The sequence below is a fragment of the Podarcis gaigeae genome (assembly GCF_964106915.1).
Source record: "Podarcis gaigeae genome assembly, chromosome: 7".
In the NCBI taxonomy this organism is placed as follows: domain Eukaryota; kingdom Metazoa; phylum Chordata; class Lepidosauria; order Squamata; family Lacertidae; genus Podarcis; species Podarcis gaigeae.
In genome coordinates, this window is record NC_139683.1 from 9,311,695 (window position 1) to 9,329,141 (window position 17,447).

At 44.2% G+C, this 17,447-nt stretch overlaps 1 protein-coding gene across 3 annotated transcripts in view; it reads right to left on the minus strand.

Moving 5' to 3' along the window:
• KHDRBS3 (KH RNA binding domain containing, signal transduction associated 3) overlaps window positions 1-17,447 on the minus strand; it is a 113,943-nt gene that overhangs the window by 17,998 nt on the left and 78,498 nt on the right. For 2 of the 3 annotated variants that reach the window (XM_083749342.1, XM_083749343.1), the window contains exons 6-7: window positions 13,271-13,463; window positions 9,636-9,718 (exon numbers count right to left, since the gene is read on the minus strand). In XM_083749342.1, the coding sequence (XP_083605468.1) occupies window positions 9,636-9,718; window positions 13,271-13,463 (276 nt within the window). Of the gene's footprint in view, window positions 1-9,635; window positions 12,399-12,974; window positions 13,464-17,447 lie in introns of all 3 variants that reach the window. The other variant, XM_083749344.1, reaches the window with a different exon arrangement.

Consider the following 17,447-nt stretch of genomic DNA (forward strand, 5'->3'; position numbering starts at 1 on the left):
CATTTTCCCGGTGTGGGTGGGAAGCAAGCTGTGCTGCAGTGATTTTAGAATATGCTAAGTGAGGACAATGAACGCGGGTGGCGCTGTGGGTAAAACCTCAGCGCCTAGGACTTGCCGATCGCATGGTCGGCGGTTCGAATCCCCGCGGCGGGGTGAGCTCCCATCGTTCGGTCCCAGCCTCTGCCCACCTAGCAGTTTGAAAGCACCCTTAAGTGCAAGTAGATAAATAGGTAACGCTTTATAGCGGGAAGGTAAACGGCATTTCCGTATGCTGCTCTGGTGCTGGTTCGCCAGAGCAGCTTCGTCACGCTGGCCACATGACCCGGAAGTGTCTGCGGACAGCGCTGGCTCCCGGCCTCTAGAGTGAGATGAGCGCACAACCCTAGAGTCTGTCAAGACTGGCCCGTACGGGCAGGGGTACCTTTACCTTTACTTTTTTAAGGGAGGACAATGCAACACTGCTTACGTATTATCAGAAAGAAACAGCCTGCATCTTCTGTACAGCTGCTAATCCAGCTGTTGGTAAGAATGCCCAGCACTGCCTTGCTATTATACCAAGTTCGGCTCCTTGGGTCAACTGCTCTAGCCGTTTAGCTACTGTGGATCTGCTTGACCTTTGGAAAGGCCTCCATGCAGTGCTTAACATGAGAGCTTGTGTGGTACTACTGGGAAGCTCACGGTAAAAATATTCAGAGTTCTGGCTGAATAGAGCCTCAAGTCCAAAGCATCCAGTCACATAGAAAGAGAACTGCCTATTCATGTTACATCAAGAGCCACTGAGATGTAAACCAGGAAAAGTACTGGCTGCCCAATGGAATTCTGCTAAACTTGAAAACACACATTTTTCTAACGCAACCCAAGGGCTTTTTCATTTAATCTCATTCTACTTTTAATCTATATACCGCCTTTCTATCTCTCTATACACAAGGCGGTCTACAACAAGCTGAAGAACCAACAAAAATATGCAGCAAAGTTCTTGTAACAATCTGATCCAGTACAAATTAAGTCATAATAAAAATATGACTTTTAAAGAATCAACTTTATATCAGATAAAGTAATATTCAACAACCGAATGCACTTCTGCAAAGACAAGTCTGTCTTCACTAGAACTTTGCATTTTTTTTTCAAGTATGCACTTATAATATTTTAGGTATACACCTAAATAAAAGTGATGCACGAGGCAGCCTAAGTTGTTCAAATGAAGAGATATTTCAGTCTCCCCTGCCCTTAAACATGGCAACTTCCACATAACAGTCACAGAGATCGTCCCATTAATTCAGCTTGCTGCCTTTTATGCTTGTGTAGTATTAATGATGCTCTTGTCTGGCACCAGAGATAACATCAACCTTGATCTTCAATTCTTCTCTGTGTTGGCAGTTCTACCAAACCCCAATTCCCCATGGTTCTTCCACAAGCTATGAACATGAATGCGATTAGGACAGCCGCCAACTGAGTATTCTACTCTTCCCCCACCACTTTTTCCTCTGAGAACTGCAAGCCTCAGCCCCCTCCGTGATACGGTTTCATCAACGCGGATAATTCTTTGGATTGTTCGTTCTAAATCTTATTTTAGCTAAACACCCAAAATGCTCTGTCTATATCAAGTGTAAGGAAGGGGGCTTGAATACACTGTCCAGTCCACCTGTCAGGCTTGAATACGACACAATGAAATGACAAAATTCTGCGCCAGTTGCCTACTTTATTCTGAATTAATTACTGTGGATTGGTGCCAAGGTACAGGAAGAGTGGGAGGCTGTAGGTCTTGATGGGCAGTGAATTTTTGTTTATTTCTATTATGTTTCTATTCCACCTTTCCTCCAAGGAACTAAAGGCAGTGTACATGATTCTTTCCTCTCCCCATTTTATCCCCACAATGACCCTGGGAGGTAGGTTAGGCTGATAGACAGTGACAGCCCTAGATCAACCAATGAGCCTCATGGCTGAGTCAGGATTTGAACTCTTGTCCCCCATGTCTTAATCAGACACTTCAACCGCTATACCACACTGGCAACTGAAAAGTTCTTCTCTCCTGAAAAGCAGAATCTCACACACTTCTTCAATCTAGAATGTGCGAGAATCATTGAGTTGGAAGGGGCTCCGAGGGTCATCGAGTCCAACCCCTTGCAATGCAGGAATCTCAACTGAAGCATCCGTGGCAGGTCCAACCTCTGCTTATAAACCCCCAAGGAAGAAGAGTCCATCCCTTCCAGAGGGAGTCCATTCCACTATCGAACAGCTCTTACTGTGAGAAGGTTCTTCCTGATGTTCAGTTGGAATCTCCTTCCTTGTAACTTGACGCCATTGGCTCGTGTTCTACTGTCCAGAGAAGGGCTGGTTTCTCTATTGCAGTGGCGGGGTACTTGCGGTCCTGGAGATGTTGTCAGACTCCCATCTTCCATCATCCCCAACAAGTGGCCATGCTAACTTTGTTTGATGGGAGTTGGAGACCAGTAAAATCTGGAGGTGGTGGTGGGTGGTACTCATTGGGACTGGTAGGGTGGAAGGCAAAGAGGACAACAGCAGATGGAGTCAGTGGCACCTTATTCTAGTTATGACATTTGTCCTCTTCCCTGCTGAATTTTACATGGGGAAGGTGAGGGCTGCCTGAAAATGGTAGGGCAGTTCCTCAGTTGCCCTAATGTACCAATCTCTGCTGTATGGGAGGGGCCACAGGCTTCCCAGCCTCAGTCAGTAGAGCACAAGACTCTTCAGCGTTGTGGATTCAAGAACCATGTCAGACAAAAAGATTCCTGCATTACAGGCGGTTGGACTAGATGACCCTCATACTCCCCTTCAACTCTGTTGTTGTTTAGTTGTTTAGTCGTGTCCAACTATTCGTGACCCCATGGACCAGAGCACGCCAGGCACTCCTGTCTTCCACTGCCTCCCGCAGTTTGGTCAGACTCATGTTTGTAGCTTCGAGAACACTGTCCAACCATCTCGTCTTCTGCCGTCCCCTTCTCCTTGTGCCCTCAATCTTTCCCAACATCAGGGTCTTTTCCAGGGAGTCTTCTCTTCTCATGAGTTGGCCAAAGTACTGGAGCCTCAGCTTCACGATCTGTCCTTCCAGTGAGCACTCAGGGCTGATTTCCTTCAGAATGGATAGGTTTGATCTTCTTGCAGTCCATGGAACTCTCAAGAGACTCCTCCAGCACCAAAATGCAAAAGCTTCAATTCTTCAGCGATCAGCCTTCTTTATGGTCCAGCTCTCAATTCCATACATCACTACCGGGAAAACCATGGCTTTAACTATACGGATTTCAACTCTACGATTCTACTAATGAAATACTTCCTTATATGACATGGAACAGTATTTACATATTGCTTTTTAAATGATCAAAATGCTTCACAAACATTGCCGCAATGGTCTCTACAAAGACTGTGTGATGTTGTATCAGTTTTGTTATCCCTACAGTATATTGCATTGAGGGAGAGAGAGAATAAGGCTAAGAGAGTGGACAGTGGCTTGCTAAGAGACACCTATTGATACGGCAGCAGAGGAGATGCTCTTACTTAGACCACTACATCAAACTAAGTTTCTGGTGAGAGAAAGTGAGTCTGCAACTCCCAAACTTCTCCCTCACTACCACAGAGGCTGGAATCTTATTTGACCATTGAAAGGAAAGCTTCCGTATTGTGTGAATGTTGTTGCATCTCATGCACAATGTTTCTAGGAAAGTAAGTCTTGTAAGCATCAGCCTTTCGGGTGTCGGAAGGAGATTAGAAAAAGGCAACCTAGGCCCAAGAACTAGATTTTTAAAGGCACATCTACACCTGTTTGCATACACATGTCAACTAATTTTTTACAGCCCCATCTCGCAAACACCTAAATTCATACAAGGGAAAAAGAAAGTACATCCTCTTTGAATGTTGTGGTTTTACATTACCAGGACAAAATAACAATAATCTGTTCCTTAGCAGGTCTCAAAATTAGGAAAATGCAACCTCGGGTGAGCAACGCATGACATTTGACACTGTGTCATGATTTATTGAACAGACAGCTAGGACCTAAGCCATCAGCTATTCCTGACAGGGAAATCAGAGGAGGTAGGAAAGAGTCTTCCATTTCATGCTGAGTGGGTGAGAAAGGAGTGTGTGGAATAGGCTGGAGGTCTCATACTGGTTTCAGGGGGTACTTGGAGCGACCAAACTTTTTGCCGTTTCCTGCTCCAAAACTCAGTACGAAGCCAGAGAAGAAACACCATCAATTCCCTAGTCTTCTATACATGCCAACAGCTACCCCAACTATGGCAGGCCTTGGTAGTCTTAACTGTTTGCTATGCTGACTGCCCACAGGGAAATGGCTCTTTCACCAGCAAACTTGTCTGGCTGGCAACATCCAAATCAAATACCTACATCCAGAAAGCGCTCTCATTCATACAGGCGTATACTGAATCAGGTGCTTGGTCATCACATCATTTATATTGTCTCTCAGGAACAATCTTAGAAGGTTATTATTTCCAAGTACCAGGTGTATCAGGAGTGATGCGAACAGATTTGTGATGACCAGAATGCCTACAAAATGCCTGTGTGTTGTGTCAAGTTTCAGTCCCGGCACTTTTTGCTCTACAACCAATTCTACAGTACATTCTGCTCAGTTGGAGGCCATCAAATATAATTTTGGATGTGATAGCAAGCAAGAGGAGCAGGAATTGCAACCGGCTTCTGAATCCTATTCCTTGCTGTACTCTATTTTGCCCCAAACCTATCTTGCACATTAATGGCAAGGCACAGAAAAGAGAAGTGTCGGTTGCATTGCCTCCCCACACCCTCAAAAGTCACTGCTGAAATGGCTAATGGCTTAAGGAATTGGTGTGGGATGTTGTTGCTTGCATGACATTATTGCCCCTGCTTATCTGAATGGCACTAATCAGCCAGTGCACTTTATCAGTGCTATTTCACAGATCATGGTATAATGGCATGCCCTCTTTCACAGTTCAGCACCACAACTGGGTCATGTAAGGCTACAGTTCTATGCACAGTTAAGATGTGCCTGAGTCTCACTGAAGTCAGAACTAGGATTCAGCCCTAGAATGAAAGCAATATATCTAGGCATGTCCAGTGGGCCCTTCCATCATCACACAGATCTGGGAAAGGAGATTAGATCCTTTGGGTCAGAGAACTTAAGTTTCTTCTGATAGGATTGAGCCTCAACATCTCTCTTCTTAGGCAACCAAGGCTCTGGGACTTGTAACCACATGCAAGATTGCAACTTTAGTGCAGTTAAGTATTTGGGTATGCCCTGAAGGTGCACAGTCGACTTAAATATAATTCAGCGCACTGGAAGCACAATGCAAGCAATTAAATTTTAGTACAACTTTTAAATCTCAACACTACCACTTCTAAACATCTGCCTCCAATGAGTATCTCCAAAGTTGAATTTTCTAATTAAACACAGAGTAAAACAAAAACAAGAAGAATGTTGCAGGTTGCCTCTGCAGCAGCACGAGGCCATTCAGACTGTGATTGATAACTGCAGGGTGGAACACCACAGCTTTGGTGCTCTCAGCCTCTCAGAAAGGTACTACGGCTTTCATGTGTGAAATCATTTCTCTGCAACACACTTGTTTTGCTTTAGACTACCGTCATTCTTTATTGGTCTCAGGTGCTTAATTTAGCCTTCAACTGTATGAGCCACCGTGGCTTCAAAACTTCTCCAGAATCACATCATTTGCTTATAGGTGCATTTGCAGAAAAAGATGATTCTGTACACATTCCTCCTACTACAAACAAACGAATAAAACCCACAGCCATTTGCAAAGAGTGTGTGGTAATGAAGAGAAGGGCTTTATACCCCAAAGCATTGGTTGTATGGCACCAAGCAAGCTGTTGAGACCAAATTTTGTGATAAGTATGTGTGTATAAGAGGTACATCTACAGGCAAATTTACAGGAGGGCAAATGGGGCACTTGCTCAGGGCAGAAAATCTGAGGAGGCGGTGACGATGCCCCAGTTTTCCCTACTGTAAATATGTCTCTTACTGGAAGTTCCCTTCCCACACAACAGGAAGGTGCAGAAGCCTTGTGATGCTCAGCTCCATGCTGTGAGTTTGCCCCCATCTCTCTCTTTCTCCCTGCTCAACCTTGTCTCTGCATCATAGTCACCTGGACGCCCTTGAAGGACTCCTCAACGCCCGTCTGAACTCCAGAGCAGGACAAACTCTCTGGACCGGAGAGAGGAAAGGAGAGGGGGAACATTTTGTGCCCTGGCTGGGAGTGTGATCTGTTGGTCTCCTTTGGCCAAATTGGCTTGGGAGAGTGTGCTGGAGAAAACAGTGCTGGCCTCTTGTAGGCACCCTTTCACCACTTGGGTGATATGCATTCCAGCCAAATGTCAGGTTTCCATTTACAGTTAAGGAACAGCAACCATCCCTAAAGCTACACTAATCACACACAAATATTAATTCTAGCAATACCATGAGGTCCAAAATTGTTCTTTGGAGACAGCGCCACCCAGTCATTTGGACCAGACCTTAAAATGGTTCCAAAACTGCCTTAGTATCCTGCAGCCATCATGAGTTGAGATCCCAGACTCTACAAAGCCAGCTAGCTGTTGCTCCATCAGTAACTGACCTGGCCTGAAGCAACAGTGTTAGCACAATCCTACCATGTTGAGTTTACTCAGGCAGCTAGTGTGAATACAAATCAACCTCAAAGTCAACATGTCTGTACATTCCTTTAGATCGGTAAGCATTTGTGCAAAATGATTAACTCAATATCAATCAGTTTTGTAAAATCTGTTAAGCCTTTTCTCATATCGGATCAGATTGAGAACCTGGAGGGCAGCCAACAGTCAGGTGATAATGCAGTGAAAAGGAAGCATTTCAGTGGCAATGGGCAGGTACGTAGCCACTCCTTCCCCTCCCTTTTTCTGTAACCTTGTCACATAATCCAAATTTTAGTAACAAAGCTCATTCTCTGCCATGTTAACTCTCTGCAGCATCTGTCACTGCTATGAATGGTTGATCATAAGTACCTCGGTAGTCATCTCAGTGCTATTAAGCAGATGGCAGTGCTAAATCCAAATGATGTAGTACATCTCCCCGGTGGACTTTGTTTCCATACTCTACCATTATTCCACAATTCCTCTGTGATAAATCTTATGTATTCTGGAGAACATTAAATAGTGAGCAGACATAGGCAATTGATTTATTAGCAGCAGTCTGCATTTGCCCCGTTACCATTCTTTGGAAACACTTGTGTGGAAAACATGGGAAGCCCTCAAGGCGCATAGACCGCTGGCCTCATTTTGTGTAATGTAATGTTTCTAAACAGATTCCACGTTTCAGCACAATTTCTCTTTGCAAAGTGCTAGATTGCAGTTTGCAGGAGGGATATACACACACACACACACACACACACACACACACACACACACATATATATATACACACACAAACCAAAGAGACCCAGACTTTCCATTTGGTTCTAGGAGGGATTTGGTGATTAAATTGCTCTAGTATGGTTACTAGAACAATTGAACAGAATTCTTGTGACTCTAAATCTAAGTAACTGGGATCAAGGAGTATTATGGTGTCCCAATAAATACATTGAGCACAGGGAAGTGATCAAAGCCAGCATAGGCATTCAGGATGCGTGCATCAACACAGGGAGGAGGCTAGGGTTAAACTTCTCCAGTTCAATGGCCAGCTAAATTTTGCAGAAAACCAAGTCACCCATCTATATACAACAGTTTAAGATGAGACTTGCTCAACCCATCACACAAAACGTAACTGCCAATCTCTCATATAGCCATCTGGCTGTTTTGCTTTTCTTAACCTGGTATTGAAAACATAGCTTTCGACAGTCTGGAAATCAAACAGCTTGTCCCAAATCACCAGAGAGCAATGTAAACAAGTGCCTGGTAGTGTACAGCCTTCGAAATCTACACCAATATTGTTGTTCTCTCCTCTTTCATTGTGGCACACTGGACTGGCTTAGCACCGGCTTGTCTCATTAAACATGTGTAAATTGTTGCGGCTAATTTCCACTGAACGTTATCCCTCAACATTAAAGAGTTACGTCATCTTTCTCACTTTAGTCAATGGAGCTGAGTGACTACAGTCAGCACAAATCACAGCAGGCCCAATTTGCATTCTAATCAGCTGCCAAAAGTAATTCCTTGAGAAGTCCACTACAGTTACCATGAATTATGTTGCTGGGAATCTACTTCTTTAGGGCCAGTGAAAAGGCATACTGATAGCTAGACTGCAGGAACCCAGAATGATGCTTACTTTGCAAGCCATCCCAATCTAACCAATGTGGGATCTCCATAGCTAAAAATACATGAATGGATTTTTAACGAAAGGGTCTTTCAGCTTAGTTGTACAAGGAAGCTTGCAATAAATGTCTCAGTGGAAATCCAGAGACTACCCCAAATTTAACAGCTATCCGCTAGCACAAAAGCTATGCAAGTTTGAAGATTCGCATACAATAAGGTATCACATCTATTTATTTAGTTCACTTGAAAATAGTATAAAACTTTCGCTTTTGCTGAAAAAACCCCACATGTGGGCTGGTTTAGTTACGTAATAGGATGTCTACTATCACACTCCTGTCCAAAGGTGTGGTCCCTATTGGTTGCGGGGATGGGGGCTCCCATCTGACGTCCAGTCACCTGCACCACTGCTGCATGCCGCAACAGAGAGAGAGAGAGGGGGGGCAGGGGCAAGCCTGACATGGGGCAAATGCACTTGTGAGAGCTCCAAATTGGCTCAAATGGTGCATTTTCATCTTGCTGACATCCCTGCTGCCTTGCCCCTCTTGTGTGCATCAGTGCTGTGGGCGAACAGAGGTCAAGTGAGTGCCACGCACCCTCAGCCCCCACACGGCCATCTGCTCTTCAATATGGTCTGCTCATATCAACCAGTGGGAGAGGTATGTTGGAAATGGAATATTTGCTTCTGTTGCATGTTACATTTGTCAAAAACAAATGGCAACCAAGACCATGCAGAGGTGGGCAGGATGTGACCTAGAGAAGAAGCGCTTCATCTCATGAAGGTATCACAGCATCTCTTGTGTGGAAAAAGACCTAGATTCCGTTTTTCACATCCCCTGCTGAAAGGGCCAGATAGCACGTGACAGAGATGGACTGATTTCCACTTCATTTCAGTTTTGCATGTGTTGGCATGGAACGAGGAAACCCACAAATATTCACATTGTGTGCATCTTTCTAAAAAAATAAGGTTTTTTCAATGCTTTCATATGCATCCCCCCCAATTAAAATGTAAACATTTTGGGGGGCTTGAACTGCACCATAAAATTATGAGAACTGTGTAGTCCAGCTAACAACTGCATTCCAATCAGTGTTTAAGTGTGGGGACTGCAAATTGGATATGTTTGCTTTAAAATGGGGACCGGATTAAATTCTCCTCCATCCGTAGCTGGCGAAGGGGAAGACCTGAAATCCTGAACAGTCACTGCCAGAGGCAGCAGACAATATTAGGCTGTGATATAGTACTGAATGGACAGTCTTGAGTGGCTTAAACAGTTGTTCCACTCCTACACCAGGGATGAATCTTCTGTCTGTTATCAAAGATAGGTATTTCAAGACTGATCACAAATCAAAACCACTCACCCCAGTAATATATGGTGACTCATGCAACCATTCTAAATGAATTAAGCCATCTTCCTTACCTTTGTGCTGAAGTACTATAGCTGTTATCATAGGAATCGTAGTTCTGTTCATCGTATGAAGTGCCATATCCATCGTCATAGTCCTGGGGAAACAATTTCAATACAAAGGCGGCATTACAATTCAAGGAACTACTACAGAACTCAGAACACCACCTATTTTCCCCCAGTCAAAATGACATCTCCAGGAATATAAATTTACTGAAGGTGTTCTGAACCTTGGTTAAACAGGCCCTGAGCACAAGTAGGTCCACAACTGGTTCTGTGTACCAAAGGAGTCTCTGGACTTCTGTTTCTTCAACAGCAATCCCTCATGCAACATGGTAAGCAGATAAGTTGGTGACATGAATTTCCATTCCAAGAAAAAGACAACATGAACTTGTCTGGGCAAGCCAAATAATTCTTTGGCTCAACAATGGAAGGCTTTTGAACAGATAGTGGACCACAAACTTTCTCACCATGGGCAACCGTCCTGTTTAATCTGGTGAGTAATCTGAAGACACGTACTTACTGCTCTCCCTGAAAACACCTTTTAATGGAGACATTGAAGTCACTGTAGCTGATCTCAGTCAAGAGTAGTGAAGTGTTCTGCTTAATCCTTTAGAGGAAAGGGCCAAACTGAGGTGGTTACACTAAACTTTGGGGCTGGGGATTATCAGAGGATTTACTGCAAGAACAGTAAGTAACCATCTCTATAAGAGGGTGATTTAACTTAATGGTATTCTTGAACACAGCACCAAAACAGAATGTAAGAAACTCATCTCTCACGTTATCTTGCAACTCACAGAATCCCTTTAAATAGCAATCAAGTAGAGCTCAAGGATGCTTTCAAGTTTGCCCTTAATTAGATTTGACATCTTCCTGTTAATGTTTTCTGTGTTTGAGGTTTCAAGTGCAGCACGTTTATTCCTATTTGGCCAGTTCTGCATATAAATTGATATACTTTGATTTCTTTTTTTTAAAAAAAAAAATGCATCCCAGAGATATGAATCTGAGGAGAAATTAGACCCGCCATTGGGTTTCTGAAATGCAAAACAACCTGCTATCCTAGAGAATTATGTCTAGTTAGGTGTGTGTGTTGGAAGAAGGGAGAGTTGTATAAAGATTTGTATATAAAAATTGTATATAAAAATTGAAGTGAAAATGTTTGGCTATGTTACGAAAGGTCACCTAATAGCAATGAAGCTGGAATTCTGTGTTTATGGAGTGCCACACTGGTTCCCTCCTTTCCTGCTGCTGCTCTCAATAGGAAATCTCTTTCTGTTTTTAGCTGAGTTAGTGGAGCTATGGGGAAAACAGGTTTTCAGGTTCCTTAGAAAGCCTCCTGTGGGACAGCCACCTCACACATTCCTTTTTTAAACATACACTTAATGTAAAGTGTGATGGTGATAAGCAGGTGCTCAGAAATGCATTACGCCACTGTATACAGGAAACCCAGGTTTAATGCTGCACGGTGTGTGACAACAGCCCTGGAAACTGCACATTAGCAACCCCTAATGGCTGCCTGGGCTTGCAGAAGTGAAGGGAAGCATACTTGGGCTTCTGCCACCAGGCTAGGGGACCTAAGGCCACTTGAAGGGCTACTTCCGCAGTGTTGCAAGAAGAATACCATGACCAGAGGAAGTCCGGTGTGATCCCATCTTTTGGTCAGAGGAGCAGGGAACTGGCTTTCCTCTTCCCTGCTAGAAAGAACGCTATTCCTATGCTTGCTTTCTACTTCCTTACCCTGTTCCTTTTGCATCATGTCTATTTGACTGTGTATGTTTGGCCTCTGTGCAGCACTCAGAAAATGTTTGCCACTTGGTATGTGAAAAATATAAATAGCAAACTCCCCCCCCCCCCATGTTTCTCAGCTGACGGAGAGCTATAAACAGAAGAAAGCAGCCCTCCAATCAGAATATGAGGTGGTCGGCTCCTTTCTCTTATTAACCACACCTAGAACGACCCATGTTCCTGTTGCATAAATGCTTAGGTTTCTATGAGTCACCTGACCAGGCTCCCACCAACTACCGGAGAGCTGAACTGGCCTGAGCAGATCTATCTGAGGACCAGAACACCATTGCTGCATTTTTTTCTATTGTGTCCTTTATTATATATAGCTTTGCTACGTTGGGTCCTCATTAGCTACTGTAAAATAATCATGTTTATTATAATAATTCATCATGCTCTCTTATGAGTCAATTTACTTCTGTAAACTGCAGGTGGCTGCGCCATTTTCTAACGGGAGCCATTCCTGGAACTGCCCACCATTTTAATTTGCCCAAAATGCAATGCCTATGTTTGTTTCCCATTCAAAAAGGATGCCATACACTGGGGGGGGGGGACACAAACCAAACCAAAAACCAACTAATAATTATAATAAACAGCTGTGCTGCGGCCCGGCAAGGAGGGTGGGAACAGGATCTGTGTGTGTTGCAAAGGCTCTCTTGTGTCAGGTTATTTCCTTTATGCGTCTAAGAAAGTCTTAATTTGGCTAATAACACAGTGAGGTATACGCTCAGTCTTAATGTTCAGTCCTAACAGGTTTGTTTTCCAACAGATGTTGCTAACAGTGAGGCAGAGTGTGCCATGGGAGCACTTTGTAAAAAATGGATCTAATGAGAAACAGTTGGTTTGAGCATCGTTAATAAACATCCAAATATATTCATCGATCACCTTGACACAGTATGTTAAGGCAGGTTAGATTTATGGTATGGGGATATATCCTGAAAATCACTTCCCTGGGGAAAATCACTTCCCTGAAGCATCATGCTTCCCCAGAGTCTTCTAATAATAATAATAATAATAATTTTTTATTTATACCCCGCCCTCCCCAGCCAAGGCCGGGCTCAGAGCGGCTTACAAGCAATAATAAAAACAAGATGAATGATTACAAACTTAAAAACAAAAATAAAACACAACAATTAAAATAATGGAACATTAAAATATTAAAATGTAGCCTCATCGCAGGAGGAGAAGGAAAAGAAGGGGAAAAAAGAGAGAGAGAGAGAGGGGGGGGGAGGGAGGGAATCAAACTGGCTCCAAGCCAAAGGCCAGGCGGAACAACTCTGTCTTACAGGCCCTGCGGAAAGAAATCAGATCCTGCAGGGCCCTGGTCTCATGAGGCAGAGCGTTCCACCAGGCCGGAGCCAGAGTTGAAAAGGCCCTGGCTCTGGTCGAAGCCAATCTAACTTCCTTAGGGCCCGGGACCACTAGGGTGTTGTTATTTATGGACCTTGAGGCTCTCCGTGGGGCATACCAGGAGAGGCGGTCCCGGAGGTACGAGGGTCCTAGGCGTTGAAGGGCTTTAAAGGTCAAAAGCAGCACCTTAAATCTGACCCTGTACTCCACCCTGTACTCTGCTCTAGCAGAGCAGGTACGATATAATCACTACGATATAATCCCATGTTGCCCCTAACAAACTTCTTAGGGAAGTGGAACTACTAAGAGGATCCCTTCCGCTGATTGTAACATCCAAGGGGGTCTGGAGGGAAAGAGGTTGTCTTTCGGATTTTTGAGGCCCAAGCCATGTAGGGCTTTAAACCTCAATGTGAGCACCTTGAATTGGGCCAGGAAACAAACCGGAGACCAGATAGATGGACCATTGGTCTGTTTCAGTACAGGACAGCTTCCTGCAGTTTAAGGTGGGTTCTACTTACGTATTCTCCATAGGTATCTTGTGCTGGAGGAGGAGGAAGGGGTCGGTAGCCTGCAGATGGTGGAACCCCTCTTGCTCTGGGAGTTAGAAGACCCCGGCCACGAGTGATGGGACCTCTACCAGGGGGTATTCCTCTGGGTGCGGGTGCCCCTCTTGGGATGCCTGCAGGTGGGGGTGGCACACCTCCGCGAGTTCTAAGAACAAGAGAGTAACTTATATTAAAATGGCACGTTCCAATTCTTCCCTATCATAAAAAAGAAAAACATTACGTGACTATCAGAACCAGACAAAGCCCCCTAAACTGGGAGCCAGCTTAAAGAACTTTTCTGGAGATGAAATTTGAAGCAGGAAATGAGAGTAAATTCAACACTTATTTGAAAGGAGAAGTAAATGAACGGTGCTAAGTGGGCAAGCCTGTGCCCATGTTGCAACCAAGTGAAGGTGCCACTAGGGTAAGTAGGTCTGCTTTTAGGTAGCCGATGTCTCTGTTTGAGAATTGCTCATCATCATGAAGTTCTCCTTACGCTGTTTCCAGAGACTTGGGTACATCCTGTAGCTAGGATGGGCACATTCTGGAGCTTCCTCCCCCTGTGAAATCCTACTAGCCAGTAATGAAGTAAAGTAAGTCCACAAGTTATATGGAGGTTACATTCCAGGGACTGCGCCCAAAACCAAAATTGTGTAGTCAAGACTCATTGGGTTCAATGGTGGGTGGGACTGCCAAAGTCATCTTCCCAAGAATGCTGCCTCCTTTTTAATTTTTTGCCATGTGTGCAAATCTGGATGCAAGCTGAATGCACACTAGCTGCATGCACGTAAGTTATGGGTTTAAGGTAGCAGCAGAGTTCCCCCTTTCCATGTCATGCATGGAACAGAAGTCACAAAGTCATTGTTTTTTGTTTTTGCAATGTGCACACCCACCCACAAAAACACACTTAGGTGTCATGTGCATGCCCACAGGGCAATTATGCATTATTTTCTGCACAAAGGTTCTTCCCACTTAGGAATTCAAAGTGCAAACAAAGGGTAGTACATTCCTCCAACAGGGAAGCCACACAGGTGGACCTGTGCAACTGCTCAACAAGCAAGACACGGATAGATTTAATGGCAGGGAGCCAACCTTCATGTTCTTTCCTTGTCTTCGGAGTGCTTATTCTCCCTCCTCCCATTACATTCAATCACTTCCAAGTATCTTTTATGTGTTCTAATTCAAACCAGCATAATATTAAGTGTGTTTTGTGGGAGGGAGAGTTATTGGTTGGTTTTGGGGTTTTTTTAATGATGTATTTTGTGTTTTTATGTTGTGAATCTCCCTGCAATCTTCGGATGAAGGTCGGTATACAAATTTAATAAATAATCAACAGCAATTATGTAAGTCAGCAAGAGGTACTCATCTGTATGACCATTTCTCCCCGTTTTGACTGCTAACCTCATTTGTAAAACAGACGCAAGTGTCCAGCAGATAAATCAGCCACTTTATAATGAGATGCTGCTTGGAATTAGTATGCAAATACGCCAGTGATGGGCTCGTGAAATGTCCCCCTAATCTCAATAAGCAATCATCATCAAAACCCTTTTGGGGAGTTGAAAGCCTCCAGCTTCATCAGCCCTCAAGCATGCAACGTACATCAATATGAATACAAGATGTTTCGCAGATTTCAAATAATGTTTTATGTGTGTGCCACTTGCAACCATATGGTTCCCTCTCTTGAGCGCAATGGCACAGATGACCAAGAGTTAATTTTAATTCTAGTTTGAGATTTAAGCATTTCCACCTTATCGAGCGTGTTTCTGTAGGAGAACGTTGGAGCAGTTGATCAGCAGCAGTTGAGGTTACCTTCTTTTAACTTTGACAGGTTCAAACCCCCTGAACATCATTATGACATCAGGTGAACTGCAGGTAGATGGATTGGCCTACGGATGGGCTGAGGGAAATCCAGTTCCCTATCCTTGCATCAATTTAGACAATGACATTGGCCAGAGGACTACTTTAAAGGTAAAAGGTAAAGGGACCCCTGACCATTAGGTCCAGTCGTGACCGACTCTGGGGTTGCGGAGCTCATCTCGCTTTATTGGCCAAGGGAGCTGGCTTCCGGGTCATGTGGCCAGCATGACTAAGCCGCTTCTGGCGAACCAGAGCAGCGCATGGAAACGCTGTTTACCTTCCCGCCAGAGCGGTACATTTTATCTACTTGCACTTTGACGTGCTTTCGAACTGCTAGGTTGGCAGGAGCAGGGACCAAGCAACGGGAGCTCATCCCATCGAAGGGATTCGAACCACCGACTTTCTGATCGGCAAGTCCTAGGCTCTGTGGTTTGACCCACAGCGCCACCCTGAGGACTACTGTATCACAAAGGCTGCTTCTCCATGGGCAACGATCAGATGTTAAAAATAGCATGCATGAGGATTTGAGCCTTGTGTGTGAAAATGCCCTGGTTTGCTGGTCTATAGCACACTCTACTCCTTTGCTCAGCTTCTTAGATGGCTCTAACTCTAATAGGTGAAGACAACTTGGGGAACCAATCCAATTTGTTTCAACCACTTCAGCTGATTGGATCAATTGCTGATGCCTCTTTCATTCCCCTCCTATTTTCTCCCTCCTTAACCTTTAACCAGAAAGGAAATCTGCCCTTTTTGCTTTTGGTTATAAATAAATGCAGCACAGGGGAACCTCCCCCCCCCCCAACTGAACTGAACCTAAACAATTTGTCCTAATTAATATGCACATCAGCATTATCTGTTCTATTTTTATATTGTTTCCTTTGATGTTCAAATCCAACTTCCAGGTACCTGTAACCTTATATTTTGTTCAAGCTTTCTGATGCATGCTTATGCAAGTTATGATACAGCTGTTCAAGATCTCCTTTGTTTTAGATGCATTCCAGAAAGATTCACAGGACCAGTATGGAGTCTTGTCATCATTGTATTATATATTCTGCAAATTCGCCTCTCTCTTCCCAAACAAACCAAAACAAGTTCCTAGATCTCACAGTGACAAAAAGAAAGATGAAGTGTACCTGGCGAAGGCTCAGATGACTGAAGTGACATGGTCAGGATTTTGTGATACGTGTAGAGCATCTGTGGCATAATCCCCTCCTCCACATTGTAAGTTTTCACAGACGTACAATTTTGAGGGTGGGGGAATATCTAGATGGATTTAGCATGAGCTATATATCCTATGCAGGCTGGTGTTCCACTGACTTGAGCATTCAAGCTTTCCTTTAAGCAACAGCATTGGCCTCCAGCTGCACATACTAAAATCCTGTGACGTTAACATCTGTGATATTATCCTTTCATTCCTGTGAATGCATCAGGATTACAAAAAACGACAATAGCATCCTACCATTCATTTTATGTTCTACTTATTACTACTGATCGCTGCTTGCATAACTATCAAAACAGAGACAAACAAGCAGGTACTCTTGACAATTCATGTGTATGTGTGTGTGTATTGTGTGGACACAGAGGAAAAATCAGACAACCTCCCCAACATCTTTGAAATGGTGAAATGAGAGGGGCCCAGTTCCTGCCTCAAGGATCTTTTGGAAGGGCAGAGAGCTCCACTTCCTCGCCATCAGGTTCAGGACTGAAGTGGGGAGGAGAAAGCTCACTCATTCTTTTCGTAGTTTTGGATGTGATCATGGGGCTTTGTGCCCAGCAAAATGGAGGCAAGCGGCAGGTTACTTGTTTATGATCACCTACCCAAACGCCAAGAACTGACTGGCTGAGAGCAGTTGGCCATACACATGGGGCCCTGTTCCACTTTGAGGAAGAAAGTGGGCTCTTGTTCTCTACCACCATTATTTTCCTACAAGGGTAAAGGGTCTTCTTCATTGCTATAGACCCTCACCTAACCCTACTCTGACCTGGTGGAATGCTCTGTCCCAGGAGACTAGGGCCCTTCAGGATTTAACCTTCTTCCGTCGGGCCTGTAAGACAGAGCTATTCCGCCTGGCCTTTAATTTGAATTCACCCTGATCTTTTATTTCCCTTCTCTTCCTTCCTCCTCCCCTTTTATGAAGATCACCCGCTCTGAGACCCCACAGCTAATTCTCCCCTGGCCTCCTCGATGGCCCAAGTAGGACCAATTCAGCCAGCTAGCCCTGGGGATTATTTAATTGATTTTTTAATTTTATTGTTATTCATGTTTTTATACAGTATTTTATGCTGCTTTTAT